Source organism: Tinamus guttatus, unplaced genomic scaffold (genome assembly GCF_059628265.1).
Source record: "Tinamus guttatus ecotype Peru unplaced genomic scaffold, ASM5962826v1 Tinamus_guttatus_pri_ptg000140l, whole genome shotgun sequence".
Taxonomy (NCBI): domain Eukaryota; kingdom Metazoa; phylum Chordata; class Aves; order Tinamiformes; family Tinamidae; genus Tinamus; species Tinamus guttatus.
Genome location: NW_028288674.1, coordinates 922,645 through 946,883, shown reverse-complemented (window position 1 = coordinate 946,883; position 24,239 = coordinate 922,645). Strand labels below are relative to the sequence as shown.

General features: G+C 38.9%; 1 protein-coding gene across 3 annotated transcripts in view; it reads right to left on the bottom strand.

Annotated features, from left to right (window-relative positions):
* Window positions 1–24,239, bottom strand: part of LOC104565064 (methylenetetrahydrofolate dehydrogenase (NADP+ dependent) 2 like) — a 45,004-nt gene that overhangs the window by 5,201 nt on the left and 15,564 nt on the right. The window contains exons 4-8 of one of the 3 annotated variants that reach the window (XM_088521968.1): window positions 23,764–23,916; window positions 23,024–23,131; window positions 18,140–18,232; window positions 12,764–12,889; window positions 4,773–5,285 (exon numbers count right to left, since the gene is read on the bottom strand). In XM_088521968.1, coding sequence (XP_088378094.1) covers window positions 5,173–5,285; window positions 12,764–12,889; window positions 18,140–18,232; window positions 23,024–23,131; window positions 23,764–23,916 — 593 coding nt within the window. In that variant the 3' untranslated portion in view covers window positions 4,773–5,172. Of the gene's footprint in view, window positions 1–729; window positions 820–1,331; window positions 2,157–4,772; window positions 5,286–12,763; window positions 12,890–18,139; window positions 18,233–23,023; window positions 23,132–23,763; window positions 23,917–24,239 lie in introns of those variants that run through there. The other 2 variants (XM_088521967.1, XM_010211715.2) reach the window with 2 other exon arrangements.

The following is a 24,239-nucleotide window of genomic DNA, read 5'->3' as shown; positions in this document are numbered from 1 at the left end:
AAGAGGTTAATAAGTATCACGGTTAAAATCCTTTCCTCCTTTACTGACCTGCCAAAACCTCAGTTGCAGATTTCACTATTCTCCAGAAAGTAATGACATCACTAGCACCTGAATTAACATCAAGAATGCAGCTTGCAGGATAAACACAGCGCTCTGGCCTCACAACTTGGCAGGTAAACAGCTTGAGTTCACATTTCAGTCAGAAAAGAAAAAGAAAGAAAAGAGAGAGCAAGTATGCCGAGAAGAGCTGTGGAAGCTGTGATAGCCGAGAGCAAAACTGTAACAAATGAGGAAGCTATGGAGTAACAGTAAGGACAGGCATCATTTCACATTAATTTGCTGCATTCTCACTTGAACGTGGAAAGATTCAGACTAAGGAGGGCTAATTGTCAGAAACCAACCACTAGTTAGAAGTAACAAGAATGACCATCAAAAGCACACAGAATTTACCCGAAGTACCCCTAAAATACCTTTTTTCCACTTATGCCTGGGTTGGGTAAGTGGCTCTTTAGCTGGTAAGTGCTGAGCCTACTCCAGCTTCTTGACAGTCATGATCTCAGAGAGGTTTTCAGGACTCCATGAAAAGAGAACTGCTCATCTCAGAATACAAAAGGTACATATATATTCAACATTGTCTACATGGCAGAGGTGTTATGGCAGTTATCAGAGAAAAATATCTATCATTTTATTCAGTGACAATAAAGACAAAGATGACCAAAAAAGAAGTACCTTCAGTGTTGTTTTTCGTCCAGTTATTCCATAATTCTGCACTGAGGGATGAAACGGTAAAAGCAGACTCTTCACTCAGTGCCCCCATTGCTGTATAATGCAAATAGATGTTTACTGTAACAGAAAAACTCAGCATGTCTATTCAAGGTTCATTTCACCTAGAAAACATGTATTCACTTAACACAATTCTGATGTAATGCAGCAAAACAAAAACAGTTCTTTCTGCAGTGCTCTCACCTCAAACCTCCTTTTGTCAGAGCATAATTACAATTGTGGAGAAACAAACTGCCATTTCCAGAGTTCCAAAACACACATCCTCCTGTTCTCATTTCTACTACCTTATGCCATTTACGGCACAGGTACCAGTAATGCATTACAGACAACATTACATCTACTTACTGGTCAAAGTAGTTTCTTTCAAAATAACCTAAATTACATCCTATTGATTAAAATTTCATCCAGGCTTAAAATTGCTTAAATAAGTCAGCTTAATAATTTCATTATATCTTTTTCCCAGTCCCTCCTCTGCTTTTTTCAGGAGTGAAGTGCTATTCAGCAAAGCCTTGTAATTTGTGACACAGAAAAATCTCCTCCAGACCTACCTTTCAGCAAAATATAGATTAGCATTCCAAATGCCATTGCAAGCAGCTGCTTTAACACCTTCTCAACTCTTCTTTCCAGGTGACTGGCTTGCTCTGCTTATCTGTGCTCCTCTGCTTTCTCTTGCTCTTATATACCATGAAGCGTCATCTCCTGTTCTCACCAATCAAAAAAAGGTGCATCTGGCAACAACCTCAAGCCTCGAGGCAACCACACATTTATTTAGGAAACTGCTATTATCTAGCAATGGGATCAGGTTTTCTCTTGAAACCCTAGTTTCCTATTACCTGTGGGTATAATCGTGCATGCAAAGATAGAGTTTTAAGGACAGACCTGGTATCTGCCAGAGCAGATCTATAGAAAACAGCAAAACAGAAGTTGGCAAAACCAAAAGTGATGTATTGCAATGAATGTGATCCATCTTTCCCTGGTCCATGCAAGTCTAAAGGGACTTCTAGAAGGACTATCAGCATTCAGACTGGAGCGGAGGGTCCCGTTTTGCTGAGGTTCCTTCCCTGGTCCTCCCCTGCCATACAGAAGAGGAACTGCAAGAACAGCTAGTGCCAAGACTAAGAAGTGATCAGACACCCAGATAATGGGCGACATTCTCCATCAGTGACTGCCAGCAAGAGGCCTTTGATCCCAGGCTCTGGAGAGCCCGAGGGGCATGCTAACTACTTCGCGTTCAGATCTCCCGCGCACAGAACATCTGAAGCAAGGCAGGCTATCAAATCTGGGCAAGGCCTGGTATCGCTGGCTGGGGCTGTGTGTGGTTGTGCAGAGCAGAAGCTGAGAGCTGGCAAAGCATGGGCGCCAACAGAGAACGCTGGCTGAAAAAGCACTGAAAGAAATGATGAGAAAGAAAACTCTTATGTTAAGGGATACCTTCAATACAGCGGTTACTGGCATGCATAATTAAAATAATCATATCAACATTTATTCGCAGCTATAAAATATACTATGTATATTATTTTAATAATAAATCATCTCTCACAGCCCCAAATGCTGTCTAGCTTTTTGGTCACAGGTGACTCAGAACAAGTGAAATCATCCCTCCAAAGGGTACTGAGGTCCAGATCCACTAGGATCAGAAAGGCTCAGTTCAGTAACATACAAATACAGGAACAGCCTCAGCATTTTCCATTCTCACCCATGCCAAGTTAGTAACTTCACTCCACTAACAACCTTCACTTTTCAACTGTGAGCTCCAGGCAGTAAAAACATTTCACAATATATTTATTTTTTTAAGCAAAATCTTCTGACAGATGCTCTGAAAGCTGGCTAGCTCAATTTATCCCTCTGTGCTGTACTCTCCTCAGTGATCTAACCACTTCACAAGTTCAGGAAAAAAACACAAGCTAGTTATGCACGCTTTAATTAAGTGCTCTCCTGTTCATGGACTGCATTCCAGGAGGCTTTGCCCTTCCTTAGGTAGCCCAAGTTACAGCCTGCCAGCGGCACCCTGCTGGTACGCAGCTTCTGTTCTCCCCACACCGACAGCAAGGCTCATGCCTACCTGCACAACCTCTGCTATCAATCCCACGAGGAGCACCTCGCATGAGCCCTGCTTTCAACACCCGTAAACGCACAATGGGAACCTAATCCTACTTGAATCTGAGAGGAGGCTTCACCATTGGGCAACAGGGCTGGGTGCGGTAGGAGCTCAGTGGGGGAGGCTGTGCCGCCAGCTGCCACAGGGCATTCCCGCCTGGATGAGAGCTCCTGGGCTGCAGCTTGCGAGCGGGGCATCTCAGGCTGCCGACAGGCTCTTCCCAAGGGCATGTTCAGCCAGCGGTGTCCAGCAGCTCTGCACTCAGCATGCAGCTGCACGAAGCCTCCATCACATACACCTTGCACCGGTGAGGGGCGAAAAGAGAAGAGGAGCTGCAGGTGGACAATAAGCTGTTTGTAGGATGTGGAGGAGATCAACTCATTCAAGTGACATAAGCAAAATGGCATAAATGGTTATTCTGCCAAAAATGCAAATATTTTCATTAAAGCAAAACGAACATGACTCTAAGGCAGCAATGTAAACAGATGGAAAAAACAATAATGATTGACTATCAAATGACCTTAATTACTCCACTCCTAACAGAGCAATAAAAAACCCCACTGTATTAACACATTTCTAACAAAAAGATGAGCATAACAGTGATCAAGTTTTATTCCTCCTTAGTCAACACTGGACTGACCATTTAGTGTATTACTTTCATACACGTTGATCCTGCTAACATCTATAGCACTGCTTAAACAGACAAGCAAGCACCTGCAAGATTGGGCCCGTATATTTAGAAATGATTCGGTTTCTTCTGCAAAATCTGCATTAAAGAAAGTCTAAGAAAGACCAACAGAAGAATCAGTACAGAAGTAATGCTCCATCTTTTTATCATAGCACGCACTTTGTTGTTGTTGTTGTTGAATGGAAGCATTTAGACACACTTCATTTTTCTTTCTTTCAGGAAACGTATAACCTACTGGCAAACACCAAAGTCTTTTGTTAAAATAAATTAAGATTATTCCAAATGAGATAAAAAATTGAAAGCAAGACCCAGGCTCACCCCTCACTACCTTCAGTGGGAACTGCTGTGGGGTCTTATGTTGACAGTATATATACTGTCAACAAAACTGGCTTATGACCAGTAACTGCAACTTTTATATTGCACTAAAATCCTAGGCCCACCTTTGGAAATAAATGCTTAGGTGGAAAAAAAAAAGGGGGGGGGGTGGAGAAAAAAATAATAAAAAAAAATGTCAATGATCAATCGTTTTCCCAAGTTTTTATTTTCTTTTTAGGGTAGACATCTCCTTATCCCTACAGTCCTCTGCATGCAGCAGAATAACAAGGTGAGGACTTGCAAGACCCAGTCTTGCAACAGGAGCAAAGAAACCTTAACACGGTCTCAGAAGACAAAAGAGTATACGACTTAAAATTCCAGTATGAATATTTCATTCCGGATCAACACTTGCTTTTTCCTTCCTATTATGCTATAAAAAATATACTTCCATAGTACTTGTAACTATATTCTAATTAATTAAGGTCCTAATCCTGCTTGGTAAAATACTTGCAGGTTTTGGATTTTTTTTTTTTTTTTTGGGGGGGCGGGCGGGGTGGGGCAGAAGGGAGCAAAGGAACAAGGAAAACTAACACATTTTGCCAATAATAACTCTGGATATCAAAATAACAGTTCTGGCTTCCATTCTAGCCCCTTATTCATGCATAACTCTTGTATACATTTATGGCTAGAATTTAGCGCATGGTGTTTAAGCTTACATGACCATTTTAAAATGTGTACCAAACATCTGCCTTCAGGTCAACACTCCTGCCTTGCAGTTGAAACACAGACTCCAGTTTTTCACTCCCTACAGATTCTAGATTTCTGCTGTTGAGCATCCTGTTCAGAGGAATTAAAAATTACACATCATACTCAAGATTGCTTCATGACTGAGGAACCCAAATCATATTTTCAGAAGAAAACTAGCATGTTGAAACCTAGTTTTCATTCAGCTTAATCAACATGGAGGGCCCAAAGGGCTCAAATCATTTTGTAAAGATACACATGTATATTTGTAAACTATGCTTTGTTCTTCATTTTCACACACACAGTTGACAAAAAATAGCATAACTGTAAAGGCTGCACCCTCCGATTCATTTTTGCTCACAATAGATCAGTAGGAAATAAAACAAAGTGTTTTAACGTTTTGTAAACTGTCAGGTTCAATATACTTCACATTAAAAATAAATACAATGTAGAAATAAATATCTTTGTAGTAAAAATAAATGTTTTGTGTATCAATAAATAGAACAACTTGGATTCTTCTTCCAGAGTAGCCAGTCAGCTTGCTTTAGTAAACGAGCTTTTTAGCAACTATGAGTGTGTTCTTCAGAAGCATTGCAACAGTCATAGGTCCTACCCCTCCTGGTACTGGAGTGATAAAGCCAGCTTTCTTCTTCACTTCTAAGAGAAAAGAGAAAAAGGTATTGACAGAGAATGTTTCCAGAACACATTTCTCCTTCACTTGCCCACTTGCACCTAAATGTCCACAAGCATAAAAGACTAAGGGTTGGAAAGTACTGGAGAACACAAGAAAATATATTACAGCCATGATAGTTTCAGGATGCAATCAGGACTGGGACTGCAAGGCAGTGTTGAATGTTACCACCAGTGGGTTCATTTTGAGACTTTGTTTCACAGGCTGATCCACTTTCAGAAGGCTCTCATGCCCTCATGGGAGCACTAATGTTCACATGGCCTGTGATCAGCCAGACCCAAAGTTAATCCCACCGGGCTGCTTTAGTAAGGGGCAGAATTTGACCTCTTGATCTGGCTGATCAGATGGCATCTCTAAATGCCTGAGCGATGCACAGGCAGGACTGTCGTAAGGGGGCAATACAGACTTGCTTCACCATATGCCAACTGCTCCACCACACCTATGGTAACCAGGAAAACTATGAAAGCTGAGGAATCTCATTCAGAGAGTAAAGACACAAACCCCAAAGCTGTGTGTATTCTGGAAGAGCAGCATTAAGAGCAGGTAACTACCACTGTAACTACCGGAATTAACAAACAGCACAACAGTCAAGTCCTCTCTTTTCCTCCCTCTGGCTTGAACCTTCTAACAAAGATATTCAGCAATTGGAGAACTGCAATGGGAAAACGCACATTTTCCTGGCTGACTTGTTTTCTGCTTCATAGTCTGGACAAAGAGCAGAAGATACGAGCTGTATCTAAGGAAAAAGTGATTCTAGTGAAAAAATCTGACTTTGATCTTTAGTCATAAATATCCAGCACCTTCACTGAAGGCTGTCTCAGCATGCTTGACTAGATCTCACTCAGCCATTATCTTTTCCTTTCAGAATCTTTGTTTCAGATAAAAGAAATTACATTCCCAAATCCACTTTGGGGCCTTCCCTCTCGTGAGCCCATGGAGGGAAACCCTTTCAATGGGAGTCCCCTGAAGCATGCAGATTTGAGTCCAAGCTTCACTTGGAGATACTGCATCTTTGTCCAGAGCGAAAATTCTCACGCAGGTAAAGGAAATATTCTGTCTTACGCATAAAGTCTCTTGATTCTGACGGTGTTTGCCTATGTAACTGGTATGTTTGGATCTGGAGGCACAGATCTTACTAAATTTTCCAACCAAGGAAAACTCTAAGAAGTAAATTAGCCTGAAAAATGAACTATGTCAGACTATCAATAGAGATAAGAGATCAATATGTATGGCATATTAAAAAAACAGTAGGAAGACAGGACAAACATAGAAAAAAGGGATTAAGGTCACATCTGTCTAATTTACTTCTTTGTGCTAGGAATTAACATAATGCAGCAATAAATCACAACTTGATATTCATATCTCTTATGCAAAATGTAATCAACTGGAATTTCAGGTTAGCTGTAAAAGAACTAGATGTAACTGACTGGGAATTCATCATCTGACAAAATGTAATGAGCAGTTACTGCCAATAAAGGTTATTCTCAATGGCACATTATTAACCAGGTTACTACCGAGTTTTCTCTAAAATGCCACCGTGAGAGATTTTTTTCGTTTGCCTGGAGATATTTTCCTAGAAACTTACCCCACTTATTGTCACAAAGTGTATGAAAAGACGTGGGGGAGCCAGGTACAAATTTGCAATGCAGCTGAACCTTGCAGTGCGCTTTTCTATTTTCAAAACACCATTTTAAAAGGATGCACATGCACAGAGTAAAACACTGAACAAGCATAAATTTGGCACAAGCAGACATTTTTCCACACAAATCATTACAAAGCTGAATCTATAGCTGACCATAAGAAGTGATCAATGACCAGAATATTAGGAAGCTGGATCTTACAAACAAGATTTTTGTCATTGCTTTAAGTATACTCACTTTGCATGAATGTGATGCTTTATTGTTAAAAACAACTAGCTATGCAAGAAGAATTACTAAAAGAGATTTGGAAAAGCTGGATATTATTTTATTACACAGAAGAACTAATAGATTCTGGGTTTTTTAACGGAAAGCATACCACCTCCAACAAAGGGGGCCATTAGCTGCTGAAGTTAACAGCATGTATCTCACTGAACTGAGCAGCAGAAAATTAAATCTCACTGACGAGGGCTGGTAATTACTGCTGAGAGGGTTTTAATTACTTAGTTCACTGGTATCACCAGATATGCTGTTAAAATATATGGAAAGGTAAACAAATCACAGTGTGGTTTTTTACATTTAAATCGTAGCAATAAATTAAGATCTCACATGGCAGTTATTCTTAATATTCTGAAACCCAAATAATTTGTCTTTTTATTAGTTACACTATTTTGAACTTCCTACCATTTGAGATTGATGTTTATGCTGTTTATGGTTAATATAGTTACTACAAATTCCCAAGGGAATGTCATAATTACTAAAATGTGCCCACATCTGAAGTAAAAACCATAATAATTAACATACAAAAATATTTTAGGCATTTTAAATGGAAATCATTGTGGGTCAGCATGGCGGAAGCTGTATTTTGTATCAGTTAGCACACAACCACCTGGATAGTTTACTCACAAAAAGCCATCTAGGGCCCAGATTTTTAAATAAACAACAGGCATCTAAGTAGGGGAAATACCATGAAATAAGTCTTCATCTATAATAGTAAATATGGTGAATGTAATTTTCAAGGATGAATGTCTGGGACCAAAAAGGAAAGAAAAACCTGGCCCTCAAGAACATAAATAGATTTTCTTGTCTTTGTGCAGTGTAACAGGCCAAGCACAGTTCTATGACAGCGCTCGAGTGTGACGGAGCTCATGCTGGCAAATAAGGTGGTGCACTATCAGTTCCTTTAGGTCTTGTTTATGCTTCTCAGAAATGAAAATATCTTAGTCTTTAGCTTTAACTTAGGTTTCTGGAGACACATTTAGTTGTTTCAAGCATTTCTCTGGCTGCCCAAAATGCTAATATACAAATTAGGTGCCTATGGGGGAGGAGCTGCCATTTCACAGCATCTTTAGAACCTTAAAATTGTCCTTTGATTCTTCAAAAGAAATGAAATGTAGATTATTTCCTTGAAAAACAGGATCCACTGCTTTGCAAACACGCTTCACTCCTAGGTTCCTTTAAAGCTAAGGACATCAGACACCTAATAGGGTTAATCATACAAACTAAGGGCAAGTCTCAACCTGAAGGCAGGTCTGGGTCTTGTGCATTTGCATTAACTGATGCAGAATAATTCCTGCCTAAGCACTGTTTCCACACAGTGTCATTAGTCTCTGCAAAGCTACTTGGGAATTGCTGCACCACTGCAGGACCAGCCACAACAGAAACCTCATGCTGGGCTGCTCTGCTCTGCATTTTTTCCTCACTATTCACTGGGGGATGCTACTATCAGCCAACAATCCCCCAATGTCTCCCAGTTCCTTCTTTTTGATAGTATTACTCCTGTTGTTCTTATTAAGGTAAATTTGAAAGCATTGTAAATGGAGTCCTCATGCTGTAAATGTAAATCCTCATAGAGCTTTCCTTGAACAGGCTGCTGCAAACAAATCTTTCCTCATCCACAAGAGCATCTCAGAGACAAAAACAAAACAAAATTATGCAAAACAGTAACTTTTGCATTCAGATCCTTAGCACAGACAGCTGGATGGGATATTGCCATAGCTTTTGGACAATGAGTGGTGGCAGCAGAAATTCAACTTAGTAAGATAAATGAATTCCTTAAACCCCTGCACGAAGTACTCCCCTCTGTGAAGAAGCACCCAGACTTTTCAATCCAGAACCTGGCTGCCACCAGTCACCTATTAGTCAGCCAACCTTTCTGACAGCCACAACCAGCTCTACCACCTGCTTTGTCAGATATGGGAAGAATCAAATTCATAGAAGTCTAGGTAGCAAAATCTCTCTTGTTCCTTAAAACAAACCACATTACATTACAATACACTGTGGTTTTATGGGTCTTGCTAGTTCAGCTTTATTTAGTATTAGTGAAATTTACTTTTGACAACGTTTTTGCCCTGTGCCAGGAAGATGAAGAGCATGACACAATTCTGCAAGCACCTATGGAAAGCTCCTCATAAGCTGCCAATATTGCATAGGAATTGGAGTTAAAAGTACAGAAGCTCCTTCCTCATTGCATTACCAGCCTCCATGACCTTGTCTTTATGAGTCTAACAACCAGGAGTAGGATCACTTATGGATGATGCCAGTGCACTTGGCCTTCATACTGCAGAAAATCTTTATGCTGGTTTTTGGTGCACAGCTCAAGGAAGAGCTGTGAATGCGGAGCCACTGCCACCCTGCAGGTACCGCAGGAGCGCTGGGCAGGCAGCAGGGGCAGGCAGCGCTCCGACGAGGCACGTCCATAGCAAAGGTTGGCTGCTGCTCCAGCGCGGAGCTATCCTGCTCTACCAGTCACTTCTGGAAATGGTGCTCCACCCAATGAAGCCATTCTGGTTACAGTCCTCTGTAAGCTGCTGCTTTATTTTATGCTCCTGGTCCTTCTAGCCCTCCTTCCCTCTTTTTCCCCCACTTTTATTGCTGTGGCAACACAAGTCCTATAAAATGGGGCAAAGTACACCCACACATGCATTATCCTGTTCATAGAAACATTTTCTTCCTTTCTGGGACTGCAACTTGCTACCTGAAAGTCTTGAAAAATGTCGCTGGCAGTAGTTGAAGGATGAGACCACTTAATTCTACCTCTTGTGGTTCCCGGAAGCTATAGGGCTCCCTTTCCAGACCATGTATTTTGGCAAATTCCCAACATAAATAGGGGCACACTCAACACAGTGTGCTGCTTTTTTATGAGGAGATGAATATTCAGTCTGAGGTATCCTAGAAATGTCAGACTTGGGACCTCAGGGCTTCACAAGGGAATGCCACATGCACAATGTTTTTTGCCTTGTACTTTTAGGTATCTTGGAGGTACAGATATAGGTAGTTTAAACAGATATTCCTACTTGGAAACCTGGAAAAGTTTAAAGTGGGAAGAAAAAGGAGAGAACATAAGCAAAATGGAAAATCCAGTATTTAAAGGTACTTCCCAGTATCCCACAGCATGGGATTTCTGCCTGGAATGAATGGTTAACCCTGGCAAGCACAGAGCTGTATGGATGCCATGACTAAGAAGCCAAATAATTCAGCAGCTAGTAAGGAGTGACATGTACAAATGTGCTTGTCAGTTTTAAGTAAACTTAGCAGTCTTAGTGCTCTTTCCCGTGTAGTCAGGCCTAAAGTACTGAAGCACGTTCCTGTCTTGAGTGTGCAAGCACACACACAGAGCAGCCCGCTGCAGCAGGTGCTGCCAAGGACAAGCTCTTTGGCTGTGAGTGAGCACGTGCAGCTCACTCGCCTACAACAGCAATGCAGGTAACTCAACAGATACAGATTTTAGAACATTGACTTCATAACTTGAAAATTTATTTTAGACAGCTATTGAATTGCTTTGCCTGCAGTCGGAATTTATTACCAGGTAATTTCTGAAGCAAGAAAACCTTGCCTTGATTTTAAGAACAGGCCACATAAGAACAGTTGTCACCTATCTAAAGAAGTGCATTTCTATTACAGGAGACTTGCAGTCAGATCACCTGGTCAAGTTAGCCATACTAAGGTACTTCTTATAAATTAAGTTTAACCAACAATGTGCCAGTTAAACATCTGCTTTACCCCGATACACCCTGAGACATTTTTTATAATTATAGGAGGGAATTATGAGAGAACAGATATTGGCAGGCTGAATTTTGTTAAACAGGTGCTCTGTGTCGTGCCAGCCATTTAAGCATCTAGCCTCAAACTGTAAAAATAATTATCACTTCGGCTTAAATATAAATCCAGTCCAACGACGAGAAGGAGGAAAAGGATATAATTATTTAGGACACAAATGCACTAGCTGGTTACCTTCTGTAACTGCTTTGTCAAGTATTTCACAAGGGTGATTTACTTTTTGGTATTCAGAACTGTATACACTGGAATTTTTGTTGCTAGTGATTTAGTGAAACTTTCACCGATACTAATGAATGACAATTTCCCTTTGGCAATGCACACAGAAATGCTATATGGAACTGTAGTGGCATAATCCAATCTTAAGTTCCTCCCTCTTTTTTGGATCTTCCCTCCCCCCAGGTAAAATCCTGAGAACAACCCACAGAAGACATGACAAGACACATAAGTGCATTGCCGAAACTCTGAATCATGGCCTGGCCATTGAATTTAGGCCTATATTACATTCAGAAGGTCATATATAATGAACAAACAAACAAACAAAAAGTAAATATAATGAAGTTCCTGAACGTTACATTTTGGTTTTTATATCTGCTACAATAAAACAGAAAATCCTGAAAAATCCTTCTACTTCAGTTTTGTTCAGCTCTGAATAGCTTAAGTAACTCTTATCTGTGATTGTACAAGCAGGACATAACTGAAATACTTCCTGCTGTATTTTAAAAGTATTTCTCTACCAGGAATCTGTTTTATCTGGCAATTACTGATTTCCAAAGACATGCTGAGACAATCACTCAACTACACTCGTGCAGGTAATTTTATTGACTTTAAGAGACAGGTATCATGTATGAGCAAAATGAGCAGGAACTGAAGGAGTGATGTTATTTCATGTATATGCACCGGGCTGGAAATATTTTGAATACAATTAAGCTTTCAGACAGAATGCCAGCCAAGATTTTAATAACCATGGAAAAAAAATGTGGGTGATTTTCATACTTATCAAAATAAGGAACTGTTGAGAACCATTAATAATGTGGATAAATGCTGTCTAAGCTTCCCATATGCAACACTGCCAATAAGCTTTAATTTTCAGCTGCAAGAATCCTGCTATTCCAGTCTGCAGCTTCTCCAGAGCAGAGATATTTAATCAAATTACATTGTGAACTCGCTCTGCAACACATTAAACATAAAAAGATCAATATGTAACATGATTTGTTATCTCAGTTAGGCTTGCCCAGACCAAGGTTTTCAGGAGCTTAAGATCAACCCACATTAAACCTTAGCATAAAATAAACTTCTGAAGAAGAAGTTAAGATTTTAAATGCAAGTTAGAGTGAAAACCTAAAATGATGCATGAGATACTGTGATATGATAACACTTGCTGTGAGCAGCGGGAGACCCTACATTTGGGAAAGAGTAAAACCATTTTTATAGCTTACTCCTGAAACAGTAGACTGATTCACAAATCTCGAAGTCTGAAGTTTCCAAGTATGGAAACTTGGAAACAAGCTTCTCTGTGAAATTGCTACCACAATAGGGCTATCACATATAACCTCCATCTTCTCAGTGTAGCCTATCATCTGTGTAATTAAAAGTAACATCTTCTCTCTTAAATATTTCTTTAGAGCACTTACGTAAATATTAAAAAAAACTCTGAATGAGATGAGCTGTTCCAAACATTTACCATCAGTGAATACCACAAAGCACAATACATTTACCCAACAGGCTCATATACAAAGTATTTCACTCACCTTCAAAGTCCACGTCCCCTACTAACTTAGTCTTTCCTGTAAGAGGATCATGGATATGGTTGATGCCTACGTCAATCACAGCTGCACCTTCTTTGACCATGTCAGTTGTAATCAACTTTGGGATACCTGAAACCATCAAGACATACTCGATTAACACGGCCAGATAGTCTTAGGTCATCGGTTCCCAATTACAGCCAAGGGTGAGCGTGCTCACACGTGCATGAATGGAAAGAGTATTTTTTCACTGACATTTTTACCTGTAAGTTATATATATATAAGCTTTATATATATAAGTTTTATATATATATATATATATATATGTTTTCCACTTTTAAACAGTTTGCATGTTTCAAAAGAAAAGGTAATGTTTCTTTAATATGAGTATTTTAGGTAAACCTGTAATCATCACCACAGTCAAAAAACGATCATGATAAAAGATACGCTGCTGGTTTGCATCAGAAAGTCACCTCCATAACATTTCCAAAGAAAAACGAATTATAAATGTGTTGTGATCCACAAGAAATGGTTACTCTTGTCAATGATACAGAAGTGTTGGGAACTACTAAAAGAAATCATGTATTATGTTATCTCCAAGGATTTTTTTTTGATCTTTTCTATTTTAATACCTGCACTGAATTTGCGTTACTCTCCTTGGCTTTCTGATTTCCTGTGTATTTGTTATACGCAGATCTTAGACAGTTCGAGCTGTTGAACAATGTGCAAAAACTACATGAAATACCACCATTACAAATCAAATGCTAGCCTAATGAGAGAATTTAGCTATGCTACTAGTTTATTTTCACTTCTTGGAAAAAAATCTGGAGCAATTTACAAGTGCTAGAAAGCTAACAAGGAAAAAGGCTAATTCAGATTTACCTTATAATAAACAATGTCAAAGCAATTGCTTTTCCTTTTTTTTTTTATTTTGAAAATAACAGGTTTTGTTTATTGGAGAGAAAATATCTGTCTTTTAAGTAAAACTTCTCCCACATATACTTCTCACAAGATAGCTGAGAAAACATACTTGATGCAAAAACTGTGTGATAATTGTAGCAGGATAACTGGCGCCAACGGATTATTATCAAAATGAAAGCATGTGTTGAGAGGGTTCCACAAGGACCAGGTATTAACTTAAAAGGTCACTGATGTGGTGGATAGCCTTATTACATGTGAGTAAGACAAATCTGGAAATTACTTGAAGCAGCGCAAGTTAGATTTGAACTGACACTGTCAAAAAAGAAGAAAAGCACTGAAAATGTTATGAAATTCAACAGAAATGAAGGCATATACATTTACATACAAATACTTATCTTGCACAAAGGCAAGGTAACAATCATCCATTTTTTCATGAATTCATCCATGTTTCAGAAAAAGAACTGGGTCTTGGAACACCAAGTGAATGTAAGCAGATACAATTAAACTATTGCAAGAAACAGAAATCCTGATGTATCCAACAATTTAAAGCTCCATGTGGGACCCTGCATTTTTATTGTGGGTGTCAGATTTAGCTCATTTATCTGTCTCCATCTCTACAGAAGGCTCAGAGGAATAGTCCAAGCACTGTACTGTATTAACAAAAGGGATGGCACAACACTTTTTTTTTTTTTTTTTTTTAAAAAAGAGTAGGCTAGGACCATAAAAACATTCCACTAAACATCATTGCCACAGGCTTTTCAAAGTGCAAGTAGCACCACATATTTACTTTTTGAAGGTCATTCTATTCTAGCTTTCCGAATGTGCTAAAGTGAGAGGTAACTGTTTTACTGCATGCTCCTCCTGATCTACAGAAAGGCCTTGTTCTTCAAGAATAAAAGCTTAGTAGGAAACCTCTTTGCAAACAGTAGTTTTAATTACTATAAAAAAAAATCTAAAACAAACACATCAGTAGTGCTTTACAACCAGAGCCATGACTTGTGACCAGAGACCTGGAAAGACACAAAATAAACAAAGCATCTCCTTAAAGGCAAAATAGTATGAGACCAAAGCAACTATATGCTATTGAGATTCAAGAATACAAGAGGCTTATACTTCACCTGCATTAGCCTATCACAACTAAAATGCAACAGCAATCTTCACTGCATATCCACTTTATATGACCTCCTAAATTTCTTTCCTGCTATGCAGCCTCTAACTTGACTTTGAAGTTGGCATTTCCTATCACTTAAGCTCTGTTTATTTTGCCCTATTTCTTGTGTGATCCCCTTGGTTTTATCTCTCTGCCTTGAGAGGAATGGAGACACACTCTTATTACCAGGTCAAACAAAACGAGAATCTAAACTGTCTCCTCCCTGTCAGAGATTTACCTTGAGGAAAATAAAATAGAACAATGCAAATCCATATGTTTCTGAGAATGCGTAGCCTCATTTGGGGCAAGTGTTGGTGTACAGGAGCTTTCATTTAAAGTGCAGATTTGAGCCAGTTTTTCATCTGGAAATAGATGATATAAGACTGTTCTTGCTTTCCCTTTCTTACTCCCTCATAGGACACAAGCTTGATACACTGCTTGAGCAAGCCAAGACCTCAAATTCTTTCCTATGCCATTTGATAACATCTGGCTGTGTCTACTTCATCATACTCTTATGCAATCAATTGCAAGCTGGCTGGCAATTGGATAATGCTTTAGTCTTATGGGGGTAAATAATCTGTGGGTGATAGGGATGGAAGCATATTAACGGAAGTTACACAGTTACACCCTTTGTAAAATGGTTTGATAATAGGCCAAATACTTTACAGCAACAAATAAACTAACCCCCAAACCAAATGAGCAGATCTATTTACTTAAGCCTACTTTACATACCAAGTAGATTGAGATAAGCGTCAGAGACCTATTCCTAAAATGCACTGATTATAAAATGTGGGAAAGAAATCTTCCATTAGTAATTTCAGTTAAAGAAGCTGAACTAGACTTTAGACGAATAAATACACTACTCTAGCTCACGTGCAAGCAGTGTAAGATAGCAGATCCCTAAGCAATTGCTTGCCTAATAAAAAAAAGTTTGGCAAATCAGCATTCCCATACAGAAGGGCCACAGTTCTCATCATGAGGGGCACTGCAAGGAGTCCCAGTAGAATTTAATCTAGCATTTGGCACCCCTGGCCTTTCCTCTCCTTGCTCTCCCCTCCAAAATTGGCAGGAAGACAAGTCAACTCTCCCATATAAGGCAGACTACAAAGCTGTGACAGCAACAGTAAAATCATAAGGTAAAGACTATCTAGCCATAGCTACACAAACACCACACAAAAAGCTGCATTTTATCTTCTGCTACAGGCCTGAGCTGATGGTAATGGAGGAGATCCCACTGGAACAGCAGGAAGGGATTGAGATCCATGGCAGGATCCCAAGGGCTGGGTGTGCTTATTGGAAAAGTTATGCTTCCACTGGAGAGACAAAAAGCTTCATGGCGTTGAAAGGGTTTAGGAAACTCCGTCTGGAAGACAAGATGCAGAAGTGGGGAAGGTCAGGCTGGATGGGAGCAGCACTGTTGGAAGCCGTGATGCAAGGAGTTGGGAGGGAACAAGTGGTTAAGGAATAAATCGCATGGATAATTATACTCAAGAAAGCTGGGGAACAGATGTGCAAAGGCTGAGGGCAACCGAGAGGGCTAACTTAAAGATGAATCTTTTTAAAGTCAAAATTAAAAGCGGAAGAGCCTGCATTTGAGAGCCCTGAATGCAAGGAAACCAAGAGTCCCCTCAGTCGGGGTACTGCATCTGACTGAACATGTTTACTCCAGTAAGTCACCAAGGCAGGGGCCATACTGCAAGCAGGCAGCTCTTCCCAAAACACTCTATGGGAAGAGCAGAACAGAAATTCTCCCCTTACCCACACACAAAGCTTTCCCCCACTCGCCCTACTTGCACAGTGCTCCATGACAGCAGCTGCTCTAACCAGCAGGCTAGAAGTTACCTGCCTTGCGACTCTCACTGAACAGGCCCCACACATTTCCTGGGAATGACCCACATTATCCAAAGGGTGCAATATGCACAGTTGGCACGTAACAAGGAGAACTTGAAGGGATTCCACTTTCCCAAAGTGTACTCCTCCCCTGAGTTCCCACTGGGGCAGGGCTGCCTACTCTTTGCACAACCTAGCCCTAGGTTTTTTCATCATTCCAGGTATATCTCATATTGTGTAACAAGCGTTGTACCATGCTGCTGTAAACAGGTAATAGGAAGAAAAAAAATGTCAAGAGCAAACATGGCTGAATCGCTATTAAATGGTTTTAACTGCAAAAGTAACCAATGACAAACTTTGTTCAGTGCAAAACCATAAGTTATGATTAAATCAGAAGCATAGATTTTTGATGAAATGTTGCTCACTTGTTTTGACTTAGCACACACATTATTGTTTTTTATTCATAGTGTATGTATTCTGGTTAGACCAATAGTTGAGTAATCACATGTGGGAGAACTGAGCTGTTTCTTGTTCCTGACCTGGCATGAGAAAGAGATGGTGCAGTTAAGCCCTAAAGGAGAGCAACATCTCACTTCAACAGGAAATGAAGAGGTTAGAAATGTACTCATCTTTCTTCATCTAGAAAGTAAGTTAGCACGATTTGGTCATAAGGATAGTGAAGAGGGAGGAAGGGAGGACAGAAGAGCTCTACCTGTGGTCCTTCAAGCCATCTGAAAAAAGCAAGATGTTAGGAGCTGCAAGGGAACCTAGAAATTTACTTTTTTTTTTCCTTTAAGAATTTAACATTACATTTAAAAAAAATTGTTTCAGAATAGTTCTGCTTCTCTTGGATATAAGCAAGTCCAACCGCCAATATTTCACTCTACATTCCTTTAAAAACATTAACACAGTGATCTTTCAAAGCCCTGCCTTTTGCAAGTATTATTCTCTTCCTCTTTATATGATTATTTCAAAAAAAAAAAAAATCAGAGATGAAAAACATGTTACTAAAACTACCATTAATTTATCAAAACTGCCTTAAATTTAACAGCAAAAGAAACATATTGTTGCTTTATGAATGCAGCCTCCAGCTGATTTGAAGAAACCTTCCTGTCAACATTTAAATGACTCATGATTTTTGCACTGTACAGAGAATGTTTTAATTTACATAATTATACCTGTATAAACTAAGCACTGACTGGTTCCCAATCTTGAGTTCACTCTGAAGTCTCCCTAAGGGAAAGGTGTCACATGTGATGAGAACAGTTTATGAGTCTGCAAATGTAAAGGGCAGGAACAAAGAGACAAATCACTTGCCCTTCTTACAACAAGAAAACCTACACACTGCAACACCCTCAGCAGGCATGAACACCAATTATTTGGCGAGACAAGTAAAGTAGCTGGTAGTGTAACCAACACAGACACTGATCTTTTCAAGTTTTAAACATTATCACTGGAGTATTAAGGACAATTATTATTACCTGCAGCTACTATTACAATGTCAGCTAGCTGAGTGTGGATCTTGAGCTGCTCCTTTGGAGTGTATCTGTGAGTAATAGTCACTGTAGCATCACCTGAAATTTAAGAGATGGACAATTAATCAACACATAAGATTCCTGCATGGCATTTATTATCAGGTACAAACGAATTATCCCAATAAGGACATTTTGTGCATCATACAACTAAATAGTCTGTGACAAAATAAAAGACCAAGTTCAAGATGACCATGATACTGTGGTCCTCAACCACTTTTGTCATTCATCTGTCCTCAAGCTCCCTAGATGCCTCCCTTGACATTATTTCATACAGTTAAGAAGGAAGACCAAGGTCTTCACTGCCTCTCTAACACACCTCTGTAACAGAGTTACCCTGGAGACAAAGTTTTTTCTTTGTCCCGTGTTTTCGGCATGCTTGGAGTATTCAAGGACTAAGTGGTAATTCGAATCAAGTGAATCAGCATTACTTATTACTGCTGTTTCCTCCCTCAAGATTTAAGACGGCTAATCATCTGACCAACAGCAAAAGATGACAACCAAGGCTCTTTGTAGAATCTAATGGCTTTGGGAATTAGTCTAGTAGCTATGGCAAAAATGGTAATCTGGGGCCAAGGGTCTTTTCTTGAAAACTTTGTGTACCAATATTTGCATGCAAGGAGCAGATAGTGAAATACCTCTGCTGATTGGAACACACAGGGATTGCATTGACAGCAGGCGTTCTTGAACATACATGTGTAATACAATTAAGAACGGCATCAATATTTAGATGATCTGTATAATTCTAACTTGATGGATCTAAGAATGGTTATTAGCATAACTATGTAAATAATAAATATAGCAAACACACATGTTTTTCCACAGACTTGAAATACAGTAAGTAGTTGTTCTAAATAGCTGAAATGCAGCAACAGGAATGGAACAGAATGGACAAAAAGGTGATAGATTTTTGCACATGTCTTTCCGACTCTTGTATATCCTGATAAAACAACAGCTGCTGAACCCTGACTTTATACCATAGTAGGAAGTGTTTGAAGTAATCAAAAATGGAAGCCCATAACCTTTTTGGCAAATTCAGAAGTTCTGGGACCTGCTCCTGAATGGCAAGAAACTACAAAGGAAAAAAAACCACCTCCTAGTAAGTCATGAAAAACTTTGTTTTGGAAAGCCTATTTGATGGAGGTAATGAGTTGAAAGCAATACACACAAACTGAAGGCTCATGGGCTTAGTGACTGAAGTGTCATACTGCATCCAAAATCAAGTGTGGCGATCCCTTGACCTGGAAAACAGCAAAGATAACAGCTATTGAAAGAGTTTCTGATGCCAACTCTCTCTCTCTCTCTCTCCCTTGCAGCTATTTGTACCGCATAGTGTTCACATGCTACACCCCTAATCTCCATCTGCTATACACCATAATCTCCTAAACTGTATTATTAACCACTAAAAGCTTTTGCCATCTCAGACATTGCCACCATGTTTGTCTCCTCAGGAATGCATCTCACTTATCAGATCGGTGCTTCCTCTCACTAACACTCTTCCTCAAGCATCTCACCTTCAACCTGTCTGTGCTCTGACTACTCTGCCCTTTCCCTCATCTTTGATTACTCTTCTCCTTCAGGCACCACCTCTCCTCCTTCAGTCTCTACACTTAATATGGTCTCCCTGATGAGTAGTTGATGAAGACATTTTCAGTTACTGGCAAAAGGAAAGTATAAATGTGCATGAACAGTTCCATGAATTTAGGGGAACTGACGTAAGTCTTTGACCAACTTCGAGTAACTTCTCATTGATCCAAGTTCATCAAAAGTTTATAGAGCTCACCATACTAAAACATCTTCTCATTAACCTTTCTTCAACAGCACCATCTTAACCAATACATAAAGCCTGCACATCCATATTCCTTCAGCCTTCGCTTTTGCTCGCCTTTGGTTATCAATAAACTGTAGCCCATTCAAACAAGAGGAACAGGTTCTCATTCATACTCTTCACTTTGTTACTCTAAAGCATTGTTCCTCAGGTTGTCAACTTGTTTGTCCATCAGCTATACACACATGCTCTTATGAGTGAGATGCATGCATGCTGCACAAACAGCTTACATTTTTTTCTTTGATGGTCTCCAGAAAATAAAGATACCTTGCCTGAAACCACCTATCATAACTCCCAAAGATATATACACAACAATGTACTTATGACTGCACTCAGTACAGAGACTGAGAAGAAAATATTGACCAAAGGTATAAATATTCCCAACTTCTAGGATATAAAAATCAGTACAACTTTCCCCTGGAGAATACGTCTGTAGTCAGCTTCTGTCAACTAATAGTTGCTCTCACTACCCAAAAAGATCATCCCTACCTTTCAAATAGTGGTCCAGAGGCTTACAGATACAAAAGAAAGTGTAGCTTGTTCATTTATTTGTGATCATGTAAAAACAGAAAATATACAGCTATTTTTAATACTGCTACTTCTGCTGAAAGAAGACACAGGAAGATATTTATCAAGTAAAATTAAGTATGATACTGCTGAGTCGATCACTAGTTCAGAGAACAGAGATGGTCTTAATGACCTGTCTAGACAGGGGAATTTGTTCTGTAAAGGTACTGTTTTCCTATGTGACTAGATACTGCCATCTGCAGGATATTAGGGTTTCTACAAGCAAAACATTTACAGCTGAAGACAGACCTCCAACCTCTACATTTTATCATTTGGAGAAAAAACACACCAACAAAAAATCCTACCCTCCAAGTTTCTTGTACAACTTTTTCATAAGTGTGATTTCATCAAATCACTCTCAATTTCTGATATAACCCTATCTTGGCTGATAAAGCTGAGAATGTTCTTTATTAGTACCTAAAATCTCTTGTTTGGTGCCCCACTCGTCGTTTAAAAAAGGAAGCCTCCACTTTACTTGTATTACCAGCTTTAATCTATTCAAAATACTTTCCTAAGAAGAAAGCATTGGTTTAATAGCAAATTTAAAAAGTGTAATTCTGACTATGATAAAGCACAAGGCCAGAATACTAGATACATAATTCACTTGAACTGCAAAATGCATGCATCTAGAAACATTAAAGGCCTGCCAAAGCTACCCCTTCTTATGTTCCTGACTGGTCTGTGACCGTGACATGCAAATTTTGCTCTTATATTAGCTGCTAAGAACACTGCTGGAAAAAGATTAGTCTATTTAAGCTGTTATTTTGGTTATGCTCAGTTTTCCGAACTTGCTTACAGCTCTGCCTCCTTGACCTAATTAAGTGCCAGCAGTATGTGTGCTCTGGCTCAAATTATCTTAACTGTTTCATTTTTTTTTTCTATCGTGATACATAGAAAAGTTTTGACAACAACTGCCAAACAACTGAAACCAGTGCTCCTCTTGCCAAACAATACTGCCTTCCCTTCCCACTACATCCAGGCTTGCCTCTCGGGGAAGTAGATCAGACCTTCAAAGACAGTCCAGACCAGGAGGCAGGAACAAAGACTGCACTAGAGTTCCCCAAATTCAAAAGGATTTACAACACTGAACACTAAACATACCTACTTATGCTTGCTTCTTATGAAAGAATGACATGTGTTCTTTTATTTTCTCATTGTCAGCTGTTTTACACTGGATACCACTACTTGGCTGCTTGAGGCAGGGGTGGGAGGGAGAGGGAGAAAAAAACAGCTTAAGAACAAAACTCTGTCTTCAAACCATGCAAGCACTTCACAATATCTCTGTTTATCAATTTCATTACTTCTGCATTATATAAGTCATATTCCACAAATTGCATTTCCAGTAATATATGGTACCTAATGCTTGGAATAAATAGCAAAAATCCTTGTGAATTTCATGGGAATGGAAATGTACTCAAAATTATGCACTGATGGTAATTACAACTCAAACATGAAGAGAAATTTGAAATAGCAATTTTCCCACAGAGGCTGAGAGGAAAAGCCAACTCTATGATTAGTAAGAAGCTTTTAGTGTTTCATTATATTAATAATAGATTTCATTCTACTCCTATTAAATATACTTGGAATTAAACATCCATGTTTACCTCATTTGCACACATAACCTTTTAAGTTTCTAATATCAGACTAAATTTGCAGGAGGACAGTGTTCTATTTAAATTATATTTGTTATTCTTTCTACAGCACAATTACAGTAGTACATCCATGCCTGCAATTTAAAAAAAAAAGTCACTACAACTCCTAATTTCCAGGGGGATATGAACTTAACCACAGAAAAATGCCACAGGCCAAGAGATGCCATGATACAATTCACACTGAGAAGTTACTTTCCTGGTCATTTAGCTATTTTCACAACTACATAGTTTCATAACTACAACCCAACTAACATAGTACAAAACAGTTGGGTTGTAATTATTTTTGTACATAGTACTATTTTTGTACACAGTACAAAAATAATAACATATACACACACATATAAAAGTATATATAAAACACTTACTATGTGTATATTATATACATATATATAAATATATATTTTATGAGTATGTGTGTATGCATGCACACATATGACTAATTTGAAATTACTATTACCTAAGTGTGGGGATAAGGGATAGAGCTATTAGTTTTTATAAACATCAAATGAACTTCCATTGCTCTTTAAGGCCACACTCTCAGGTATTATCCCAAGTGTTCGAAAAACTATTAAATATCCGCAAATATTGAGTCCAGTTGGATATTGCCTCGGCCTCCTGAGAAAATATCAGGAGATATTATCAGCAAAGGAATTTCCTTATCCTTCTTGCAAATATTGTAGAATAGAAAAAAAGCCTTCTCATTTTATCTGAATCCTCTCCTTAGTTTTATGTGGACACTTTCATATATGGGAGCATTAGAACATTGGACAACATTCCTGGACTTACCTCCAGGCCTTTCATGTTCTCCATCAGTGTGTAAAAGCATTGAAATAGGCATTCCAACATTCTTGGACCTTCCAACTACAACAACATTTTTACCAAATGTTTGTATTCCTTATAGGGGGGAAAAAAAAAAGAAAAAGAAAAACAAAGCTGTAGCCTGCTGTTTTGAGATACCTAAGTCCATCTTCCCAACTCTAAAAATGTAATTATTTGCCATTGTGGATTGCTGACCTCTACCTTACATGAAAACTCACAAGGCTGAACTTGTGGGATGAATCCACATCCCAACTCTCAGCTTTTACAGTAGAGAAACAAAATTGGCACTTAACTTAGTTGATCTGAATCATCATTTAGATTCTCTTCGCTGAGCATTTGTATTATACTTATAAAATGAAAAAAAAGCATTTAAAACATCTATTCTTTTCCCCCTACTAACATGCAATTAAATGTTCTCATTTACTGTCACTTTTGTCTGTGTTTCTACCCCTTCTCCATGAAGATCTTCTATATTATTTAAGCAAATGACTGCCTGCTCTTAATGAATAGTTCTGTTCTTGAGAAAGGATCTCAATTTATTTGGTGCCTCTGTTATTTAGAACAACCTTAAATCCTTGTTCTTTTATTAGTTTAATATATTAAAAGGGCCTGCATTTGTTAACTTACATCTGCCTCATACTGTATACCCCTCATTCACATTTTGCTTTTACTTAAAAAAAAAAAAACAACAAAAAACACGTCCTTGCCTGTTCGTTTTATGATTTCCCACACAGCAGCTGCAGTGGCAGGTATTACAGAAGGCTGATCAAGACACAGACGTCCAATGTTGATAATATGAAATCCATCCACATCTTTTTCAGGCGCAATAGCATTACAGACTGTTCGTTCATCTATGTGATCTAGGAAATAAAAGAAAAGTAATTGAAAAGCAAGGCACCTACCAAAAAACCATCATTGCTATCCAAATCATTTTACAGAGAAGCACTCTAATTTCACCTTCTAGGATAATTCTATGTCATGTTTGGCTATACTTGGCTGTGTAAAGGTGGGAGAAAAGAAACTAATTTACATCTTCAACTTTCCAAATCATCTGTTGAAAATAAAATGATTCAGTTTGTGACTCTGCTCATATGACAGCTTTTGTCACAGCACTACAGACTGATACTTCACTGACAATGATGTTTATTAATTATGAATGATAAATATTTAAACAAGACTCTTG